This window comes from Endocarpon pusillum (genome assembly GCF_000464535.1).
Source record: "Endocarpon pusillum Z07020 unplaced genomic scaffold scaffold1719, whole genome shotgun sequence".
Lineage (NCBI taxonomy): Eukaryota > Fungi > Ascomycota > Eurotiomycetes > Verrucariales > Verrucariaceae > Endocarpon > Endocarpon pusillum.
This window is the reverse complement of record NW_006916062.1, coordinates 525956-546830: the sequence shown is the minus strand read 5'-3', so window position 1 is coordinate 546830 and position 20875 is coordinate 525956. Positions and strand designations below refer to the sequence as shown.

At 52.2% G+C, this 20875-nt stretch overlaps 6 protein-coding genes across 6 annotated transcripts in view; 4 read left to right on the top strand and 2 right to left on the bottom strand.

Moving 5' to 3' along the window:
* EPUS_01006 (uncharacterized protein) overlaps positions 1-1023 on the top strand; it is a gene marked incomplete at both ends in the record, with an annotated part of 2430 nt that extends 1407 nt beyond the window's left edge. The window contains one exon of the mRNA XM_007802564.1: positions 659-1023. Within this exon, the coding sequence (XP_007800755.1) occupies positions 659-1023 (365 nt within the window). The remainder of the gene's footprint in view (positions 1-658) is intronic.
* Positions 1024-4283: 3260 nt separating this feature from the next.
* EPUS_01005 (uncharacterized protein) lies at positions 4284-6383 on the top strand (the record flags this gene model as incomplete). The annotated part of the gene is made up of 6 exons (XM_007802563.1): positions 4284-4322; positions 4385-4538; positions 4601-4973; positions 5030-5579; positions 5636-6127; positions 6186-6383. The coding sequence occupies 6 exons, from the start codon at positions 4284-4286 to the stop codon at positions 6381-6383; spliced, it is 1806 nt and encodes a 601-aa protein (XP_007800754.1).
* A 1298-nt stretch (positions 6384-7681) lies between these two features.
* Positions 7682-8965, bottom strand: EPUS_01004 (uncharacterized protein; the record flags this gene model as incomplete). Its single annotated transcript, XM_007802562.1, has 1 exon — positions 7682-8965. The coding sequence occupies one exon, from the start codon at positions 8963-8965 to the stop codon at positions 7682-7684; it is 1284 nt and encodes a 427-aa protein (XP_007800753.1).
* Positions 8966-9134: 169 nt separating this feature from the next.
* On the bottom strand, positions 9135-15302 carry EPUS_01003 (uncharacterized protein; the record flags this gene model as incomplete). Its single annotated transcript, XM_007802561.1, has 3 exons — positions 9135-14845; positions 14897-15041; positions 15093-15302. 3 exons carry the CDS (start codon positions 15300-15302, stop codon positions 9135-9137), a joined length of 6066 nt encoding a protein of 2021 aa, XP_007800752.1.
* A 1333-nt stretch (positions 15303-16635) lies between these two features.
* EPUS_01002 (uncharacterized protein) lies at positions 16636-18054 on the top strand (the record flags this gene model as incomplete). Its single annotated transcript, XM_007802560.1, has 1 exon — positions 16636-18054. The coding sequence occupies one exon, from the start codon at positions 16636-16638 to the stop codon at positions 18052-18054; it is 1419 nt and encodes a 472-aa protein (XP_007800751.1).
* Positions 18055-18862: 808 nt separating this feature from the next.
* On the top strand, positions 18863-20079 carry EPUS_01001 (uncharacterized protein; the record flags this gene model as incomplete). The annotated part of the gene is made up of 4 exons (XM_007802559.1): positions 18863-19308; positions 19375-19504; positions 19555-19861; positions 19922-20079. 4 exons carry the CDS (start codon positions 18863-18865, stop codon positions 20077-20079), a joined length of 1041 nt encoding a protein of 346 aa, XP_007800750.1.
* Positions 20080-20875: the final 796 nt, after the last annotated feature.

Genomic DNA, 20875 nt, shown 5'->3' with positions numbered 1-20875 from the left:
GGGGGGGTTAGAGGTCGGCGTACAAAGATTCTCCGGGTTATACTCCCATTCCATTATAAAAGCATAAGTGAGATTTTCCAAAGTTAGCGAACCTGCTGTACAGTACGGAGTATTCTTACGCGTAGTCTAACTTTGGCGAATGTCCTAAGAAACATGACTCTACGAATGGTTGACTAATAAGTCTGTCTTTCGAAAAGTGTGCAAGTGCTTAGGCAGCATTCTCCGGTGGACGGGAAAGTACGAATTACGATAATCTCTGGATCAATGGCCATTTGGAATCCGACATCGGCGCTTGGATTTCGATCGACGTGTTATACATATCTGCAACGCGACAGCTCTATTTAGAGACAGCCTTACACAAAGACAGTTCTATTCAGTCTATGCCCTTCGACGACCGGCCTCTACCTTCTACTGCGCATTTGGTGGCTTCATGATGGAACGATCACCCGTGCACCACACATGCGTACTCTTCATCATCTTCAACTTCCAAAACCCATCCTCCACTTTAACCGCATCGCAATTGAAATGCGCACCCGTGATGAATTTGGGCGATTCGGCCTCGTAGCCTTTGCCGACCAGGCAATGCACCGCCTGGGTCGCGAAGGTCACGCGCGCCGTCGTTTCCGTGTCGAGGCTGACGCGCATGTTGGTCAGGTAGTGGACGGTGTCGAGATTCTCGTTGATGTGGGTCCAGACCTTGCTGCGCAGCTCGTCGTAGCCGTTGCACACCTTGAAGGCAATGTCGGTGTACACGTCCGGGGTGACGCTGGATTGGAGGAGTTCTTCGCAGGATTGGTCGATCGAGGCGAAGGCGCGGTAGCACGCGTCGGCAATGGCGTCGCGGTCGCTCAGAGGCGGCCCGGGGAGTTTGGCGGCGAGAGGCGTGCCGTTTTGCACCATGGTTGCAGTGGGGTTTCTGACCGTCGGGAACTGGTCAATGTGGAAGCCAATGTGGACAGTGGAAGTGAAAAATGCTGGGGTTCGAAGTCGGTTGTGTTGGAGGAATGGTGGAGTCTTCTCTGACTATGTACTGCTGGAAGCATTCGTTATATTACTCCGTCTATCGGGTGAGACGGAGTATGCAAAGCTTTTCTTACGCTGCATTGAAAAACTCATCATAGTATTTCCGTCGCAATAGCGCTTGCACAATACAGATTTGGATGTTCCGCGTCCCGCAAGCTGAAGCTGAGCCCAAGATCGCCTCTTCCTCCGGCCGAGTTGGCGAAACTCGCACGGGTAGGGAGAAGTTATTCCAGTTCTACCATAGTCGGACAATCTTATCCCCAGTGTAGTCTACCGCCAAGGTCTATTCGGCAAAAGTCTATTCGGCAAAGGTCTATTGGCGTTTGGAACCCGTTGGGCCGTTGGTGTAACGTAATAATAATAATTTGTATATAACATTCCTGCCATAATCTCACACGCTGCTACTGCTTTAATACTATTTATTTAAGCACGCTCCTACTTTCTAAATTGGTATTGAGATAGACATCCTTGATGTTATGAGTTCTTGTTATAATCAGTGCTTTCTGGACTGCTCATCCTCATTGCTCTGCCCATATCCGCAGTAAGGTTGAAGCTTATTAGGCTGCTACATAAGCCAGGCCAACCCAGTGCGGGTTGGGCCAAGCCCTGGATTTAGGCAGGCTGGCCTATCAAGGGCCAGGTTTTATTATGCTAAGCCTAGCCTAAAGTCTGCTAAGGGCTTATTAAGGGTCTGCTAAGACTTTTTTGTAGGCTATTACTACTGGGGGAGGCATAATGTTTGTCACCTCCGTACTAGTATCTTTGGACCAAAACAATTACTAAACAAGCGAGGCTAAGCAGCACTAATTCAAAGATGGATTAATTAGAGTTAATAGTCTTGTTTATATGGCTGCTTGACCTTGTAAGCTTTTCGACAACTAATTAGCTATCTATGAACTCGTATCAGAACTAATTACTACTAGCACTGTATTGACAAACATTATGCCTCTTACCGTAGTATATTGGCTAAGCCAACCTAGTGCAGGTTAGGTTTTAGGCCAGGTTAGGTTAGGCGACACCCTAAATTTAGGTAGCTTAGCCTGACCCCTAGAACCCGGCCTAATCCGGTGGTCCTGGCCGACTACGGTACCTAGCTGAAGTATTGGTAGCACGGCGCTAGTATCTTTGTAGCAAAACAGGCTTTTGACAAGACAGCTAAGCTTTGAACAGCTAAGTGGTATGGGTTTGTCCAATCAATATGGACGATCGTCTAAGAAGCTTCTAGACACTAATGTGGCGCTGTATCTAAACTAGTTGCTACTAGTGCCATGCTACGAACACTTATGCCTCCTATCGTACTACGGTAGGGGGCAGAAGTATTCATAGCTCGGTGCTAGTAACAGCTAGTTCCGATACAGCGCCACATTGATGTCTAGAAGCTTCCTGGAGAATGTTCCATAATTATTGGCTATAGTAGTACCACTTAGCTTCTTAAGGCTTAGCTGGTTCGTTTGTAGTCCGTTTTCTGGCGGAGATACTAGCGCCGAGCTCTATGGATACTTCTGCCTGGTACCGTAGTAGTATGTAGCAGCCTAGGGCCGGGCCTAGGTTACATCCTAACTACGAATCCACCTCCTTATTATCCTCCTCCTTACTATCCTTCTTCATGCTATCCTCCTCCTTATTATCCGCCTTCTTGCAGCAGAGGAGAAGAAGACGCAGAAGGAAGAGGAGAAGGAGCAGGCGACGAAGGAGGCGAAGAAGAAGGGGGAGGAGGAGGAGGAGGAGGAGGAGGAGGAGGAGGCGTATTTCGAGGTCACAGCTACGGCTACAGCCTCGGCCAGGACCTGTTTGTGCGTACGCTCAAATATAGCCGCAGAGGCCATAGAGAGCTGATGTTGAATGTGGCTTACTACGGCTACAGCCTGAATTTAGTGCTAGTGAACCCTGTCACTTGTTAGACGGCCACGGCCTAACAGAAAGAGATAAGAAAAGGCGCAAAAAGGGCGTAGAAAAGACGCTGTTCTGTGTGGTGGAAGTATGTAGATTCTTCTCCTGCAGAGGGCTATAAGGCCTCTGTTTGGCGGCGCACGGCTGGCGCACGGCAGGCGTGTGGGTATGGCTGGCTTGTGGCTGGCGTGTAGCAGGCGCATGACATCACTGATGCAGTTTGACAATTTCTGGGGCACACCTCCGTACATACTACGTAGTAGTACAGCCAAATCCTCTTGTCAAGGTGGTACACCTCCGCACACTATTTGCATGCTCGCCATATTCGGCATTAGTAGTAGTCTTTACTTTTTTGATTCTAATGAAGATGTCTTTCTATTATTGAATTTTGCTAACTTCTTGAACTGATCTTAATTTAATTATAATTAATCAGCGGTCAGTTACTACCTACATTACGAGTACTAGATTAGTACCTATCGTTAAGCCTTGTCTTAGTCAGTTGAACCCATCCTTAGCTCAGTAATACTTGCGCCACGTGTAATGCCAAGCAGAGTTCGACAAGGGATAAAGTACAGATACCCCTCTGCATGCTATCTCCGCTGCATACTACGTAGTAGTTGTTTAACCAACTGTGCTGTTTACCAACCCTGCCAAGGCCTATCCAACATCGGAGCGAAGGTAGATTGAGTTGGGCCCGACGATCCTTCGTAATCGCATATGCATCTACTTAATATAGTAAGTGAGTGCCAGCTGGCACCTAAGGCGTACTTAACCCTAAATTAGTCTCCGATTCATCAAACCTTAGATAGCCATATGCAGCTAGAAGTCAGCCTTGCCAACTAGGTAGGGGTGCCCGTTCTCCAATTAATGGCCGAGACCTTCCTATTCGTCCTGCATATATCTCCTACAGCCGTATACGAGCAACTATGTTGCACGTGGGAAGATGCAGTCATATAGTCTTCTACTACGTAGTAGAGAAGATGTTGCTAGAGTTGTACTAACAACGGTAGCGACCTCATTCGGGACGCCACACCGATATCAGGCGTTCAACTAACTGTTGGACCAAAAGGACCACAGGCCTCAGAGGACCGTAAGCTAAGTAGCTTTTGTTTGATGATACTTCATAAAGATAACACCTTCCACGCCTGCTTCGATCGGACGCTTCTTTCTATCGACATGAATTCAAGGGTCTACTGTATTATACACAACTTGTCAAGTACAGGCCCGCTTTGATGTCTAACGGCCCTTCATCAACATCGATCGTCGCCTATCGCTCAAGGTAGCAGCCACCTGCAACAATACTAGAATCTCCCAGACTCTAAAGATCCTCTGTTTCGACACGACCAGGGCCGCCCCGGTTTCCAGCAACAATGGCCGAAACACCACCACGACTGCAACTGGGTGTCGCCGTATGCCAACCCTCCGTATTCCCACGACGACTGACTGGCGCTGACATACCCATGACTATTAGTGCGAAGAATGTCGACGAAAAAGGATACGCTGCGACCGGCGGAAACCTCAATGCATGGCTTGTAGTACTGCCGGCGTCCAATGCGTAGTCCGCGAGACTTGCCCCCCTCGAGGACCAAAGAAGGGATATCTCAAGACGCTACAGAAAAGAATCGGTAAGACTCACTATCCTCCTCCCTACCTCTCTGAACTATGTTGATCATCTGTCCCGGGTCAGAGGATCTCCAAACCCAGCTGGAGAAATCACAACGAAGCGGATCCAACACCCCTCCCGAGACAAGGGCATGTTCGTCGGTCCAAGGGGCCAGCACTCCTGAGGACGAAGCGGGAAGTAGAGGTAGCAGTATCGACAACAACAAAATCCAACACACCACGAGCACGAATCCTGAAATAACCGATGGCATCCCCACCTCGCCACTCCCATTCGATTCCCCCTTTCCCATTATTTCCATGGAGCCATTCGGATGCCTCGAGAATGCGTACACGAGCCCGCCCTTTCCCTCGCTTACCTCGTTAGACCATCTTCAAGAGCTAGCTCAGTTTCCAAAGGAGACCGATTTGGTCATCACTCCTATGATGCATAATGACCTGTAAGCCTCAACCTTCCCCGCCGAGCTGCCTGATAAAGTCTATTAACACTGTACAGAGATCAGCTTTATTTCGATCGCGCTTATGCGTTTGCACCCATCGTCCAAGCCCACCGCTACCGTTCTTGGTCCAAACAACGAGACAAGAGCCAGCAGAGGACCTGCCTACAACTTGCCATGTGGACCCTGGCCTCGTCACTCTCTAGTCAATTCTCAATCGAAGGGCGCAAATTGTATACCAAAACTAGACAACTCCTGCACGCGCTAGAGTCAGATGAATCTTATCACCAAGTGTCTTTCCAGCAGGCTCAAGCGTGGACATTGCTCGCCATCTACGAACTCACATGCCAGGACTTCCACCGAGGCATGATGTCGGCCGGTCGAGCCTTCCGCTTGATCCAAATGATGAGGCTATACGAACTTGATGCCCCGACCACCCCTGGTACCATGCAACTGGATAAGTATCATAGTCAGCTTGTCCTTCAAGGTCCGGTCCAGGACGACTGGGTCGATGTTGAAACTAAGAGGCGGACCTTCTGGTTAGCATATACGATCGACCGCTTCACATGTATGGTCGATGGGCTGCACATGTTCTTTGATGAACGCCTGGTGAGTTTGCTGGGCGTCTTTCTCTAAAGCACAACGGTGTTGACATTTCCTACCAGATCCGCACGCGTCTCCCAGCTCCCGAAGTCAACTTCTCCAACAATCTCCCCATAGACGTAGGCTTTCTGACAGACGTGATTCCCGTCGTTGGCCTAGAATGGCCACAGAACAACCTGTCGCACTTCACAGAATGCGTCATCGCCGCGACCGTTTGCGGACGGGTCCTGGAACATACACTGAAAGCGCCGGGCAGACCTGATCAAGAGTTCTGTCGTCAACATCGCGCTCTGCATGCGCTACTGACACAACGTATCCAGGTGCTACAAATATCTGCATCGTTGGGATATCCGGATCCTATCCTCGCTTTCGTTGCTCTCGCAGCACATATATCCATGCTTATGCTTTACGACCTTGTCACATCCAGGTCTCTGGGTACCGATGCGCAAGGAACGCAGCTCGCACAGGCTCTGTATGCAGAACAAAAGCAGCAGTCTTTGGATGCTGTGGCCAATGTAGCGGTCCTAATCTCTTTTCTAGACCAGCACTTTCAGGTAAGAAGCCGTTGCAATTTCGTAGAGTCCAAGCAGAAAGATGCTGACCATGCCACAGATGCATCCCTTAACGCCAATTCTACTCCTCCTCGGCGCTCGTTTCTCTCAATCTCATCCTGGGTTGAATGACGCGTACATCAAACTGTTCCCAAGCATCATCACGATGTTGCAGGCCTCGAACGGCCCCAAAGGACTTGCACAGAACTTCTGCCAACTCCTAGAACCCAATCTCGACATCCATTGTGCTTTCACATAGATTTCGAACTCGCACCCTTCAGCTTTATACCTGTCAAGGGTTCAGATATCAACATGACGCAGAGCACGTGATCTGCTTGCGCACCTTAAACAAGCGTTATCAAATCAGGGTTTACCAGCCAGAACCTAATGTCGATTTGAGTAGAGGCTTGCGGCTACAGCAACCAATTAGAAAAAAGGTTCAAAAATTTACGATAGAAAAAGTGTATAAATATAGGCTAGATTTTTCGATATTCGGGAGAATTAGGCTGCTAACATGGGCCGGGTTGGGCCGGGTTCTAGGAGGGGGCTCGGGCCCAACTGGAACGGAGCTGTGTGGATGTTGGTTTTTGCCACTGCGTCACCCGCGGGCCAAAAGGCACAAAGTAGAAAGCTGACGGCTTTCTACTACCCACTACTTGTATACTAAATCAAACACTGTCACACCAACCCGGCTCAAAAACCCGCGAGTTACTAGTAGGCCGGGTTATCTTGGCGTTTTCATGGCAAATCTGATGAAGTGGATGAACTGAATTCTATCTACCTGCAGAGTCTATCTCTAGGAGGAGAGGCTAATACTACTGCGCAGAAGTGCGGTCACGTGATGCCAAGGATTTGGCTGTACACGTACGGCACGTACGGCCAATTCCAACAAAATTAATAAGCAGTTAAAGGTTTAAGCTAGCCTACTAGCCTAACCCAAATCAGAAGGCTGTTTTAAGCTCATTATTGTAACTGTTAGAATTGGCTGTACGCGTACGACCAAATCCTTGGCATCACGTGACCGCACTCTGCGCAGTAACTTAGTATTAGCCTCTCCTCCTAGAGATAAACTCTGCCGGTAGATAGAATTCCACTCATCCACTTCATCAGTAACAGCCAATTACATAAGCTTGGCGGTGAGTTCATATTAGATAGATGATATATATTAGATAGAATGATATAATATGCCGGTACCATGGTGGTCATTGAATCATACGTCTCATCTGTGTGGGGCGAAACCTTAGTTCCATGAGGTTTTTAAATCCGCGAACCGCGTAACATTGTGCAGGAGTTCGGTTTGAGATGGGACGTTTCATATGCATCGATGACAATGTTCAGGGGGGGGGGGGTTCAATTTCTGTAGAGAAGCGCATTTTGACATTTTGTTGTATTGATGAAAAGAAATCTAGTAGGAAAGATATCCTTCTAACCCAGCGCCAAACCGTTGATCAATTCCAAATATCAATCCCAATTCAAAGAGAAGAAACGTAACGCAAGAACCGTAACTCCACGTTGCCCACCACCCATCCTCGCCTAGAATGGTGAACGATCATTCAATCAAGAACTCTGCAAGAATCGGCTCTTTTCCGCCACCAAGGCCGCGAGCGCAGCCAAACTGCTTGTCTGCAAGATATTGAAGATCGAAATATCAGCGGCCGCCTGCAGGACCAACATGTTCCGCAGCTCAACTGCAATCAGACTGTCCACGCCGAAATGAGCCGGCGGTTTTGCCAGATCGATTTCGCCCACGGGCATCATGAAGATGTCGGCCAGTTTCGTCGCGATGGCACTGCCAATAAATTCGACCGCGGCTTGGGTGTCGGCGGCCGAGGAGAGGAGGGAAGAGAGGGATGCGCCTGAGGATTCGCCTTCGGCCGATGAAGAGGACGTTTTGGTGATAGGCCGCAAAGGAAGAAAGCGAGCGTCTCGACCGAGTTGAGAGCGGCCATTAGCGTCCCATTGTGGACCGGGGGAGGAGTTGAGGCCGACTATCATCTGGGGACGGGAGTCGAGAGGGTGGGTAATGGCGGCGTTAAGGGCGCGGAGGACAATGTCTTCGTCGAGCATGATGAAGTCACCGTCCTTGCGCAGGCGTTCGGCAACTTTCGAGGACGTCGAAACGTAGCCAATGTCAGAGATGGGGCCGAGGTCGATTGCGACGCCGGGGAGACCGCGAGACTGGCGCCAGCAAGCCATGGCGTCTTCGTACGAGCCACCTGCAGCGTAGTTCGTTTGCGACGCTATGCCTACCACGCCCGAGACCGAGGAGAGCATGATGAAGAAGTCAAGCGAGTCGGGTTGAGAGAATTCGGTATGTAAGTTCCAGGTACCGTAGAGCTTAGGGGACAGTCCACTGCGCCAGTCATCAAGGGTCATCTGCTCAAAGATGGCGTCCCGCAGCAACATGGCTCCTTGGATGACACCGCGCACTGGTGGCAAGCCGTCGTTCTCGCAGGCTCTGAGAGTTTTTGTGAGTGAGCTGGGAAGACCAATGTCACAGCTGACCGGCTTCACGCGACAGCCCATGTCACGCAGTTCGCGCAAGAATAGAGCGCCATCAGTGCTCTTGTTCTTGTCAAGGTCGAGGTCGCCAGCGCTTCGAGAAAGCAGAATCAGGTTCTTCGCGCCGTGAGCAACCAGAAACTGGACGACTGAGCGTCCAATGCCGCCCACACCACCCACAACAAGGTATGAAGCGTCAGATCGTAGTTGGGCTCTAGTAGTGACACCTACTGGCTGTGGAACCACATGCACCTGCTCGTCTGGATTAGCCGAGAGCACAATCTTGCCTATCTGTGCGCCCGTTTGGACAAAACGGAAAGCGGATTGGACTTGCGCCATTGGGTAACAAATGACGGGTTGAACCGGCTTTACTGCCTTCTGTTCGATCAGACGGGCGATCTCACCAAGCGCACGGGAGATGCGATTCCCACCACGGCGCAGAAGCGTTGGGAAGTCCAGCGAAACGAACGAAACACCGCGAGAAAATGAATCCAGAGCCAACAGGCTGTTACTCTCGACGTCCCGTTTGCCAATTTCGATCAAGTGACCCAAAGGCGCAACCGTGCTGAGGCTTGCCTGCAGAAGAGCGCCAGGAAGTGAGTTGAGCGACGTCGACACCATGTCCGTTTGTAGCGGCCAGGACGGCTGGGGCGAAAGATGCGTCGCGGCTATTGAAGATGTGCTCAGCAGGGATGCCGTACTCGCGCTGGAGAAGCTCTCGTTTCTCAGGCGATCCAGCAGTCGCATAGATCTCCGTTACACCCATCTGCTGTGCAAGCATAATGGCGGCCTGTCCAATCGCTCCAGACGCGGCATGAATAAGCACCGATTGCCCAGCCTCCAGGCGCGCAGTATCTATGAGAGCGACATACGCAATAGTGAAAGCCAGAGGAATCGATGCAGCGCTCAGAAAGTCCACGCTGCTTGGGATCTTCACGACAGCATGCCACGGCACAAGAGCACGGCTGGCGAATGACGCGCCTGTCGAGAGCGCCATAACACGATCGCCGACATTGTAGCCGCGTGCCTGGGCTTCATTGCCAACGCGCGTGATGACTCCTGCTAAATCTTCGCCCATGGAACGATCCTTGAGTTGGCCCATGGCGGCCAGGACATCGCGTGAGCTCACTCCGTAGGCCCGAGGAGTGATCTCAACTTGGTCAGATCCTAGCTGCTCGTCTTCATGGTGGACGAAAGCCAATGTGTCCAAGTGTCCAGGAATGCCAACCTCCAGACGCAATGGCTTGTTTTCTTGGAATAGAGCCTCCAGAGGAAGGTTGGCAAGGCCGTCGACACCCTCCTTCTCGTCCTTGGCAACTTGTGGTAGAAGCTCAGCCCAGCTCGGCACGAGCGAACCAGCAACCATATTGTTGTACTGCTCGTCTTTGTAGTACCGAGGAATGTGCAACACGCCATCACGCTCAGCATACTCGAATTCCTGTGGTCCCGTCTCCGAGTCGACACGGCAGAATCCTTCCTCGACAACTTGCACGATGGTTGAGACAATAGTCTCGCCGCCGGACGACCATCTCTCGACTGCATGTGCAGGGTCCAGATCCAGAGATAGGAAGCGACGGCTGATGTATTCGTTGCGCAACACACGCAGGAATCCCTGGTGCAAAGCTCGTTCCGGGATCTCGCCCGCAACGGTAGCACCGACGGTGACCCACAGCAGACCCTCGCACTGCGTGACCATGGCACGTAGACCTTCCATAGTCACCGAGTCCAGATCTGCCATGATGGGTGTCTCAATCTCGCCCACAAAGACACAGATCTTGCCCTTGTAGAGGTCGAAGCTGCTCTGCTCAAGGACAAGATGCTCGGCATCCGTGCCGGTCAAAGCCTTAATACGCAGAGAGAGCACATCGACAAAGCCTGATGGCGGACAAGTTCTGGTGCTGGTAACCACGACAAAGCCCTCTTGATTGCTCAGTTTGGACTTTTTGTTTTCGGGAAGCGGCACGGTGGACATGACAACGCTCTTGGAATCGACGGAGTCGAGCTCGGAGTCACGAACCTCGAGGTCGACACCGCGAAATCCAGCGTCACGAAGCAAGCCATCCCACGACGATATTCCATTGGCCGTCTCCGCAAAAAGAAGTGTGCCGCCGGGCTTCAGCAAGCTGCGCACATTGGCAAGAGCATTTGCCATATCCTTGGCGGAGCGAAGAGCTTGAACGGATACAACGATGTCGTAGCTTCCAGTGGTGAACTTCTGCTTAGTTGGGCTCTCCTCGATGTTGAGCTGGTCGAATTCGAGCACCCTGGCCCACTCGGCAAGCTGAGCATGAGTATCTTCCAAGGACTCCGATGTTGGCTCGGTGATGTGCCAGCTTCCTACCAGGGGCTGGTCAAGAGTCTCTAGGAGGCTGCGTGTCGCGAGTGCATCAGTTCCGCTACCGATGCAGAGGACTCGCGCACCTGGGTTCTTGTGTGCAACCTTACGGAACAGTAGAGAGAGCTGTTTGATTCCGGTTGCACCGGATTCGATGGTTGCCAGCTCGTTCTTGATTTGCTCGATAGCCAAGGGGTTTTGAAGCGAGAAATCGGGTCCCCAGACGAGCTTGCTGACCACCTCTTGCTCCCACTTGGGGGTGAAGGCGGCGCCGCCTCGGTTCGCCGCGTCCTGGCGGGCAGTGGCACCACTGCCACGTCCAAGAGACGCAAACTCGAGTCCCTGGATGCTGAGCACCGCCAAGTCCGTCTCGCTATCAAAAATTGTGATATTAGCCGTTCCACTTTGAGCATCATCGTGCAGAAGTGACGTGTCACAGCAGAGCGTACGGCCGACCTCGGTGCTTATGTCGTTCGAGATCCAGAAAGACGCAACGGAACGCGGTAACTTGGGGTCGTCCTGCAGAGCACCGACATTAGGCAGAACAGAGTAAAATGCCACAACGACGGCATCGAGCGTGATCGGATGCACCAAGGTGTTCTTTGCGGCAACCAGCGGGTCTGTATCGGAGGAGGCTTCGTGGCGGATCGTGACGTCGCACACGGAGCGAGCTTCTCGGCCATCCTGGATAATCCTAGTTGTGTTCTGGAAAAGCGGCCCATGATTGACACTGCGCGCTCTGAGGTTCGCGAACAAGTCCTGGGGATCTGGCTGGCGTGTGTATGTCGACAACGGGCGGCGCTTTGCTGTTTTCTCAGGAGCAGCCGCCCCGCGCTCGGCCATGACCATTCCTTTGGCATGTAATGTCCAGCGGTTATCCAGGGTGACTGAAGATACCTCAAAGCGATACCAGCCACGAGCACCAATCTCTCGCTCAGAAACAAACTGCAGTGTTGTGCGGATCTCAACACCTTCTGCGCCATCGGGGATCACACAAGCAAAGAGGAAGTTGACATCCCGCAATCGGAAACCTGAGATGTCCTTGCCAGACTTGTCTTCCTCCGCCAGCTGTTTAGCTGCCTCAATCGCGTGGCAAATGTAGCCAGAGCCTGGATACACGATGCTGCCTTGTACCATGTGATCGCGGACCCACGGGGTCTCGCTAACGCGCAAAATACGGCGCCATACGGTCGAGCTGGGATCATTGCCTGCGACGCGCATGCCGAGCAGCTCATGTGGCGGCTGGCTACGTTCGTTAATCGCCTTGTTGACTCGCGACTCTTGCCAGTGGCGCATGGTATGGTTCCAGGGGTACGAAGGCAGATCTGTGAGGACTTGGGGACTCTCGTCATCGTATGCATGCACCGGGAAATTGATCTGGTCCATGACAAGAGGGTGACCCTGACGGAACAGGTTGAGAGCGGCCGATCGCATGCTGTCGCCTGCGTGTTCGTCGCGTACCAGACAGCCCCAGTATGGGAGATCCAGGCCCTCAAAGTCAGATAGAGACAAGATCTCGCGGATAGGGCCACCCAGCGCAGTATGAGGGCCGACCTCCAGGAGCACATCGACGCTCCTGCCAGTCGGATCGTCCGGATCGCCCAAGACCATCTCAGTAAAGGCATCAACAAATTCGACTGCCCCTACCAGACTACCAACCCAATGATCAGGGCTGGCGATTTGCTTGATGTCGGCGACACGTCCTCCAGTGACGGCTGACGAAAAAACGGCCTTCAGTTCTTGCTTCGATGCTTGAAGATGTTGTTGCTTAGTACGCTGCTCAACATCGCGCGCCATTTCAAGTCGAAGGCGCTCTCGGTAGTCAGCGGCGCAGGGATCCATATGGTGTGAGTGATATGCCTGTTGCACCTTGAGACGACGAGCAAAGACACCGTCCTGCTTGCACAAGTCCTCGATCTCTTGCACTGCGGCATCATCGCCCGAAATGGTGACACTCTGAGGACTGTTGACACACGCAACAACAGCCTTGCCGTTCTCCTTGGTTAGCCTGTCGAGGTAAGGCTGAACTGCCTCAACACCCAAGCCCACCGCAGCCATAGCACCCTTAGGAGCACCAGATGCGCGCTTCGTCTGGTCCGCCACGAGGACCGCACGCCAGTAGGCCGTCGCCATGGCTTGACGATGTGTGAGGGCACCAACGGCGTACGCGGCCGAGATCTCGCCTGACGAGTGGCTACAAACTGCCGAGGCCGTGATCCCCCACGACTCCAGTAGACGTACCAATGCAATCTGCAGCGCGACGCATACAGGAATGCTGATATTGGTGGCGTGGACCTTTGTCGTTTTCTTGTCGCGCAGGAGCTCCTCGAGGAGCGACCACTCCGCGCCAAGATCCTTGAGGATCGCCTCCGCTTCGTCGATAGATTGGCGGAAGATAGGATATGAAGTCAAGAGCTCGCGTCCCATGGCGTTCCACTGCGCGCCTTGACCGGTGAAGACCATGCCGATGCGTGGGCGATCGGCGGCTCGGCGGCTGGGCTTGAAGCGAGGTGTTTCGAGCGCTCGGATTGCGGCCTCCAGGGTACCGTCCTCATCCAGACGCACCTGGTGGGCGGCAACCCACTGGAAGAGTGTTCGGCGCTCACCCAACGTGTAGCTGAGGTTACGCAGTAGCTGCTCCGAAGCATCCTGTCCAAGCGACTTTTTCTTTTCCAGGTACGCCTTGAGGTCGGAAAGCATTTGCTGACAACCGCGCTCGTCCCGAGCACTCAGGATGAGGACTTTGGCGTCGTCAGTGGTATCGTGAATGTAATGGCCATTGGTGTGGCCGTTGGTGAGGCCGTTGGTGAGGCCGTTGGTGTGGCCGTTGGTGTGGCCGTTGGTGTGGCCGTTGCCATTGATAGGGTTGACATCAAGACCTGATGTCAGAGTCCATGGGTCGGCGCTCTCCAGAATGACGTGGGCATTTGCTCCGCCATAGCCGAAGTTGTTGATAGACATGCGGCGAGGTCCGTCGACAAGGCTGTCGGGCCAATGTTCCATGCTCCTCACCACCTTAAGACGCCACTCATCGAGCTTGAGCTTCGGGTTGGGAGTTTCATAATTGACAGTGGGTGGGATCAATCCCTTCTCCAGACATAAGACACCCTTGACCATGGCGGCGAGACCAGAAGCGGCCTCGGTGTGGCCCACATTGGTCTTGACGGACCCGATTCGAAGGTAGTAGTCCTCATCGTCACGGCCCTCGCCTCTAGCAAAAATGGCGGCCATGGCGCTGGCCTCGATGGGGTCGCCGGTTGGAGTACCGGTGCCATGTGCTTCAAAATATTGAGTGCCGCGCGGGTCAAGGCCAGCTCGGCGGTAGCATTCCCTCATCAGTTCGCCCGGGGCGGCAGCCGATGGTGTGGTAATCGTGTCTGTTTTACCATCCTGGTTCAAGGCTGTCTCGCGGATCACAGCCCGGATGGGGTCATTGTTAGCCAACGCATCTGACAGTCGCTTGATGATGATTGTGGCGACACCCTCTCCGCGACCGTAACCGTTGGCACGCGAATCGAACGCGAATGATCTGCCGTCGGGGGACAGCATACCTAGCGAACCAATAGCTTTGAACGTGTCCGGATTCAGCATCACGTTGGCGCCCGTCACTACTGACATGTCGGCCTCGCGATTACGCAAGGTATTTACGGCCTGGTGAAGGGCCACGAGTGTTGTCGAACATCCCGTTTCCAGTGTCATACTGGCGCCACGGAGGTCGAAAAAGTGCGAAATGCGGTTGGACGACATAGGACTCCATGTACCCACGACGTTGAAGCGTGGTAGTCTATCTTCGTCTCTGATTATGCCCTCCTGGTAATCGTGTGTAAAGACGCCGGCGAACACTGACGTCTGTGATCCCATGACCTGAGAAAGAGGTAGGCCAGCTACGGACCTCGTCAGTTGAACATCAATATCATGGAGACGAGGGGACACACCATTCTCGAGTGCTTCATAAGTCGACTCGAGCTGCAGCCGGAATTGTGGATCGACGACTTGGGCCATCTCGGCCGAGTAGTTGAAGAAGGCCGCATCGAAGGCGGCCACATCCTCGTCAAGAAAATGTCCACCCTTAACGTGTGTCTGCGAGGCTCGTCAGTAATGTCGTTTCTATGAGAGGATCAATGTACGTACTGTGCTGGTTCTTTCGTGGTTGGGGTGGTAGACTCCTTTGAGGTTATACCTGTCTTCTGGGATCTCGCTCCAGCCCGTCTTTCCTGCAGCCATCAGGTCCCAGAGCTTGTCTGGATTACTGGCGCTGCCAGAGAACTTGCAGCTCATCCCGATCACGGCGATGGGCTCGCTGGCGGGCTCGCTGGCCCACTCACTATTCTTGAAATCCATTCTGTCTACATAAACCATCAACTGGGATCGGCCCCTGTCGTGATAATGAAGAATAATGAAGAAGACGAGGCTTGAATGGAGTCGATGATGATCAACGATCAGGACGGGAGAAGGGGGGTGTTTGTAGAAATGCTGATGGGCTATTAATATGCCACAAGACACTAGGCATCATAGAAAAGGAAAAAGCGTCCAATCGACAGGATTCCGCCCCTGCCGATTGTGTTCGCCCTCCCGGTATTATACATGGCACCACGTGGAGAAGGCATAATGAGAGTCAGGGTTCGCTATCTCAACGGTGCGGCGCTGCAATATTCGATATTCCGTAGTCCGGCAGAGTAAGGCTTTCAATACTACGAAGTATATTCCGCGCATAAACGAAATATCGATTTATCGTCGTATCGAAGAAGCGCAACATGTCCGCCACGTTGAAGCGTTGAAGCGTTCCGGGCAAGAGAAATTGAGGCGGGCAATATTAAGCCCGCATTGGAAATGTTGGAGTAAATGTTTTTCCATGTTTTTCCAGCGAGGCACGGCTGAGTGTAGCCGAGGTGAGGTCGGCTTCGCCGCCCAGGCCCCCAAAGTTATTTATATACGCTAAAGATTGAACTTCCTTAGAAAAGCTAGCTTGGTCTAGCTCACGACAATCACTAATATTGCAGGTCTGTCATACCCGGGACGATCCCTAAGCTTCACCAAATATCTAGGTAAGATTAGGAGTCAACTTTAAGGTAACTTACGTGTCTTAGGGACACTGAGTGCCTTTAGTCATTGTGCAATCTATCTATAAGCTTTTAGTATTTTTAGATGACAGCCACTTAATCTGCACTATACTACGGGGGGGCCTGAAGTATGTTAGCTCAGCGCTAGTATCCTTACTTGTAAACCCTTTTTGTAAAAAACAGCTTTGCCCAAACAAGATTAGATGTAATAATTTGACTCATCAGAATAGTAGATGCACACAGAATAAGCTTGGAAGTGACGAATCACAACCTAGAGTTTTCATCATAAGAACTAGCTGCTCTTAGCACCAGACCAACATTACTTCAGGCCCCCCCCGTAGTAGTTGCTAGCGCTCACCTTTTTTTTAGTACATCAGCCTCTGGAGCAAAGTAGTTGCCCATGCCAGGACGACTTGAATCCTCATCTATGCTCTCGTGCAACTGAAACAAGTCGAACAAGTACCAAAAGTAGAAAAAGTACAAAAGGGGAGCGAGCCATGTTGTCTCCTGCTAAGGTCTCCCGGTAAGGTAAAGCAGCAAGCAGCAATTATAATACTCGTCACCTGTCCTCGTCTTATTTGCCTTCATTGTCTTATTTACGTGTGCTCCGTATCATGTTGTCCAAATTCTGTCTGTGCCTTCTCGCCAGCGCAGCCGGTGCGTTGGGTGCGGCTCTCCAAACACACGATCAAGGTCAATTCGATCCGTCGTCCTACTCGGCCAACAATGTGGTCCAGACCGACTTTGCCATTATCGGTGGAGGAGCGGCGGGATCCTATGCTGCAATCGCCTTAAAAGATCAGAATCAGACTTTCACTCTGGTCGAAATCACGGACCGACTTGGTGGCAACACCAATACCTTTCGCGATCCTTCTACGGGAGCCGTCGTCGACTTTGGCGTGCAGATCCATCTCGATACCCCGATCGTGCGCAACTTCTTCTCGCGCTTGAATAGTTCTCTGAGCCATATCCAGCTCAGCGATTTCGGCTTGCCAAAATACTTCGATTTCACCCAGCGCGTAGCTCTTCCGGACTACGTCCGGGGCAACGTCGGTGCCGACTATGTTGCCCTGCTCGACCAGTATTCTTACCTCGCCGATCTCAACAATCTGCCGGCTCAGGTCCCGTCGGACCTGCTACTCAACTGGCCCGACTTCGCCCAGAAGGTCGGTCTCTCGGAGAACTCGACCACAGGCGGTCTTAACTGGCCAGCGACCCCGGGAGACGCGTTGACCACCTCCGCCCTCGCCATCCTTAACGACGGCCACCGCACCAAATTGGCCGAGTTCCAAGGTGACGGCGTCCGTGCCGCCAACCGTGACAACTCCCAGATCTACCGCAACGCCCTAGCTGAAATCCAGGCCAACGTCCTCCTCCAATCCTCCATCGTGGCCGCCAGACGCGGCTCAACTCCCGGCTCCGGCGTCCAACTCGTCGCCAACACACCCACCGGCAATAAACTCATCAGCGCCAAACAACTCATCATCGCGTTCCCATACACGCCCGACCGAATAAACGCCTTCGGCCTCGACTCGAGAGAACAGTCAATCCTGTCCAAAATCTCCGGCAAATACTACTACGGTGGCGTCGTCAACAACACCAACCTCGAAGCCGGCGTATCCTACCTCAACGCCGGCGCCAACACGCCCTATAACACCGCCAGCGTTCCCGGCGTGGTCAGATTCGCCCCCAGCGCTTCCCCCGGCTACTACTTCTACTGGTACAACACCGTCTCCCCCCTAACTCGGACCCAGATCGAATCCTTGACGCGCTCGACGATCGGATTCCTGGAGTCCCAAATCAACGCGACTGCCTCGGAACCCACCTTTGTCGCCTTCAAAGACTTTTCCCCCTTCCATCTCGCACCGAGTAACACTGACATCGCCAATGGATGGTACACCCAGATGAAAGGCCTGCAGGGTTACCGAAATACCTGGTATATTAGTGCCATGTTTGTGGTGGGATCCACGCAGGTGTGGAACAACACGGCGAATATTTTGCCAAGCATCATTGAAGCTGCGAATCAGTACTAGCACTAGATCACGTCCTAAGGGGAGGGGGAGAGAGAAGGAGAGAGAAAAAAACCAATAATACGGGCCTATAGAGGGAGTTAATCTTAGAAATGGGCATGTAGAGTTGTAAAGTAGATGAGGTCATGCATTAGATCCAGCATTTAATAAATTTATATTGAAACACTTGGCATGAATATGAAAACTTTAAATTGCAGCGGCTTTCTTGCTCGACGACCTTTCCACGCTTCTAATTTTCTGCTTTGGAGGAACAGTAGTCAGCCAGCGGCATATTATGATCATTATCTCTTTTCAAAGTTCGTCTCTTTCTCGACGCGTAATAATTTTATCCTTGGAAGGATGAGGAATGCAAGGACAAAAAGCTTACACTTCAAAATCGTTGACATGGAATGAATAATGATCCAACTAACTCAGCGGTGATCCATTCTCCAAACGACGACGAAACATCGAAACTCCGTTATGATATAGTCAGATTTCAGAAATTGTACTGCATTATTGACATCAAGTCGTCATTGACGATAGCCTAACAAGTCCTTTGGGCGTTTCGCGCTTTACCGCCTCCTCAGTCCCCCTCGACTGATGCCGCTCCACGAAACAGAACAGCAGAGCGATGGTTACTCCCAAGCCCGAAAGGCCGACAGCCATGTAAAACGCGCCTCGGAATCCTTGTAGAATATTTTTTCCTCCATCATTAACCTGTCCTTCGATGGTGCCGGCAAAGCCGAGTCCGATAGAAATGGAGTAATTGACGAACGTGTTGACCAACGAGGCGGCGAGGCCTTGATGCTCTCGTGGCATAGCTCGACTCAGGATGATCGTGGCGGCGGGGAAAGACATGTCCATACCCCAAGGCAGCACGATGATGCCCACGAAAAGTCTGTGCCCAATAGGTCTGGTGGACTGGCACGGTGGCGAAGATGACGCCGCCGATGAGGAAGAAGGTCATCGAGATGAGCATGACGGCCGAGGCTCGGAAATGGGTCAAGACCAAACCCGTGGCGCCGGCAGCGATCAGTCCGCTTATGGCGATAGGGCTGAACTGGGCCGAGGTGAGAAGAGGGGTCTGCTTTCTCAAGACTTCGAGAAGATTCAAAGAGTAGAAGACGTAGATGCCGAAGCTGCCCCAGCCGGCGCTGATGCAGGCCAGAACGAAGAGGGAGTCGATGCGCAGGACGCCAAATGGATCAGCGGATGGCTCACCCTCGTTTCGACGAACACGAAGGCGATAAAAACGAAAATGCCAACGAGCATGATGCTGTAGGTGTAAGGGGTTGACCACCCGACCACTGGGCCTTGATTCCAGGCAAAGTTGAAGAGGACCAGGGCGGCGACGCCGAGAATGGATCCCAAGACATCGACACGCTGCCAGACAGTGGAATTCCAAGGTTGTGGGCCCTTCGGCGCTGGGGTTGCGGGAATGGCAAAAATGGCGAGGACGGCCAACAAAAGGCAAGTAAAGCACAGGATCCAGAAGGACCAGGGCCACCAGAGTCTCTGTGAAAGCAAGCTGGAAAAGACGCTGCCGACAAGGAATCCTCCTGGGCCACTGGCACCAAACAGGCTGAACATCATATTTTGGCGAAGGCTTGGATCGTAGACGCGAGCGAGGACGGCGATGGCATTAGGAAGCAGGAAGGCCGGGCCGATGCCCTGCATGGCGCGGCAGAAGATGAAGAAGGCCGGGCTACTGTAGACGGCAAAGCCAGCGACGGCCGACCACACTCCGAACCAAGCGTAGCCGCCAATGAAGAAGAGCTTGTGGCCGAACACATCGCCCAGGCGGCCGGCGATGAGGATGCAAGTGCCAACGGTTAGCGAGTACCCGGCGGTGAACCAACTGAGCTGTGCGGGTTGATTGTCGATGCCAAAGGATTGACCAATAATGTGCTGGGGTACGATGCTGGTGGCAAGACAGGCTTGAGTGAGGAACTGCGAGGAGACGTTGACGGCGATGAAGAAGAACTCGCCGGCGACGGAAGGGGGCCGTTGGACCCGGGCATCAAAATGTTGCAGCAGATAGTTCTCTAAGGAGGGAACAAGAGACTGGACAGAGACGTAGTCGTCCGGGTACTCGTTCGAAGACTTTCGGGACGTCTCCCCTGGGGTTGGATGGTCCTCACCACTTAGCAGGAAGAGGCCCTCTTAAAATAATGCTAAAGAGAGCCATCAAAGTGCGCTTAGATTAAGCCTAACTATGATATTACTTAAAGAATACAAGGATATGTAACTTAGTCATCTGTAATCTAATAAAATCTTATTATTTATAATATATTTTACTGAAAATATGTCTTTTCTATTATGTTAATATAGTGGTTATTTAACAAAATAACTGTCATTTCTGTCGAATAATACAGCTTAGCGCTGGTACGGCCGTATGGCCAGCAACCTCCTTGCAGGGCAGCACAAGCTGCCGCAACTGCCAAGAGAAGTTAGCTGTACATGTACAGCCAACCTCCCAAAGCGGCTTAGCGCCACTCTGACATATCACGTGTCCTGATTTCCTGTGCCTTGGTACAGGAAATCCCTATTAGGTAGTTACTAGAAAACCTAGATAGATGAATGAACAACACCACAGAATGAGAACTTCAACAATTTCTACTAATGGCACTTAGCTTATATCTTTAGCTACCCCTTCTTCTGGTAAGCAGGCGACATGTTGTCGTTGTCTTGGCAATGAAGCGTTATGGTGATTGGGGTGGATCGAAGACCAAGGTCAGGTAAGGAACCTGCTCATTATTTTTTCTTTGATCAGCCATGTGCGGATTCCTGAGCGCATTGCTTTGTCGACTTTTTCGGTGTTGGGCGGATGGAATGTGTCAAAGAG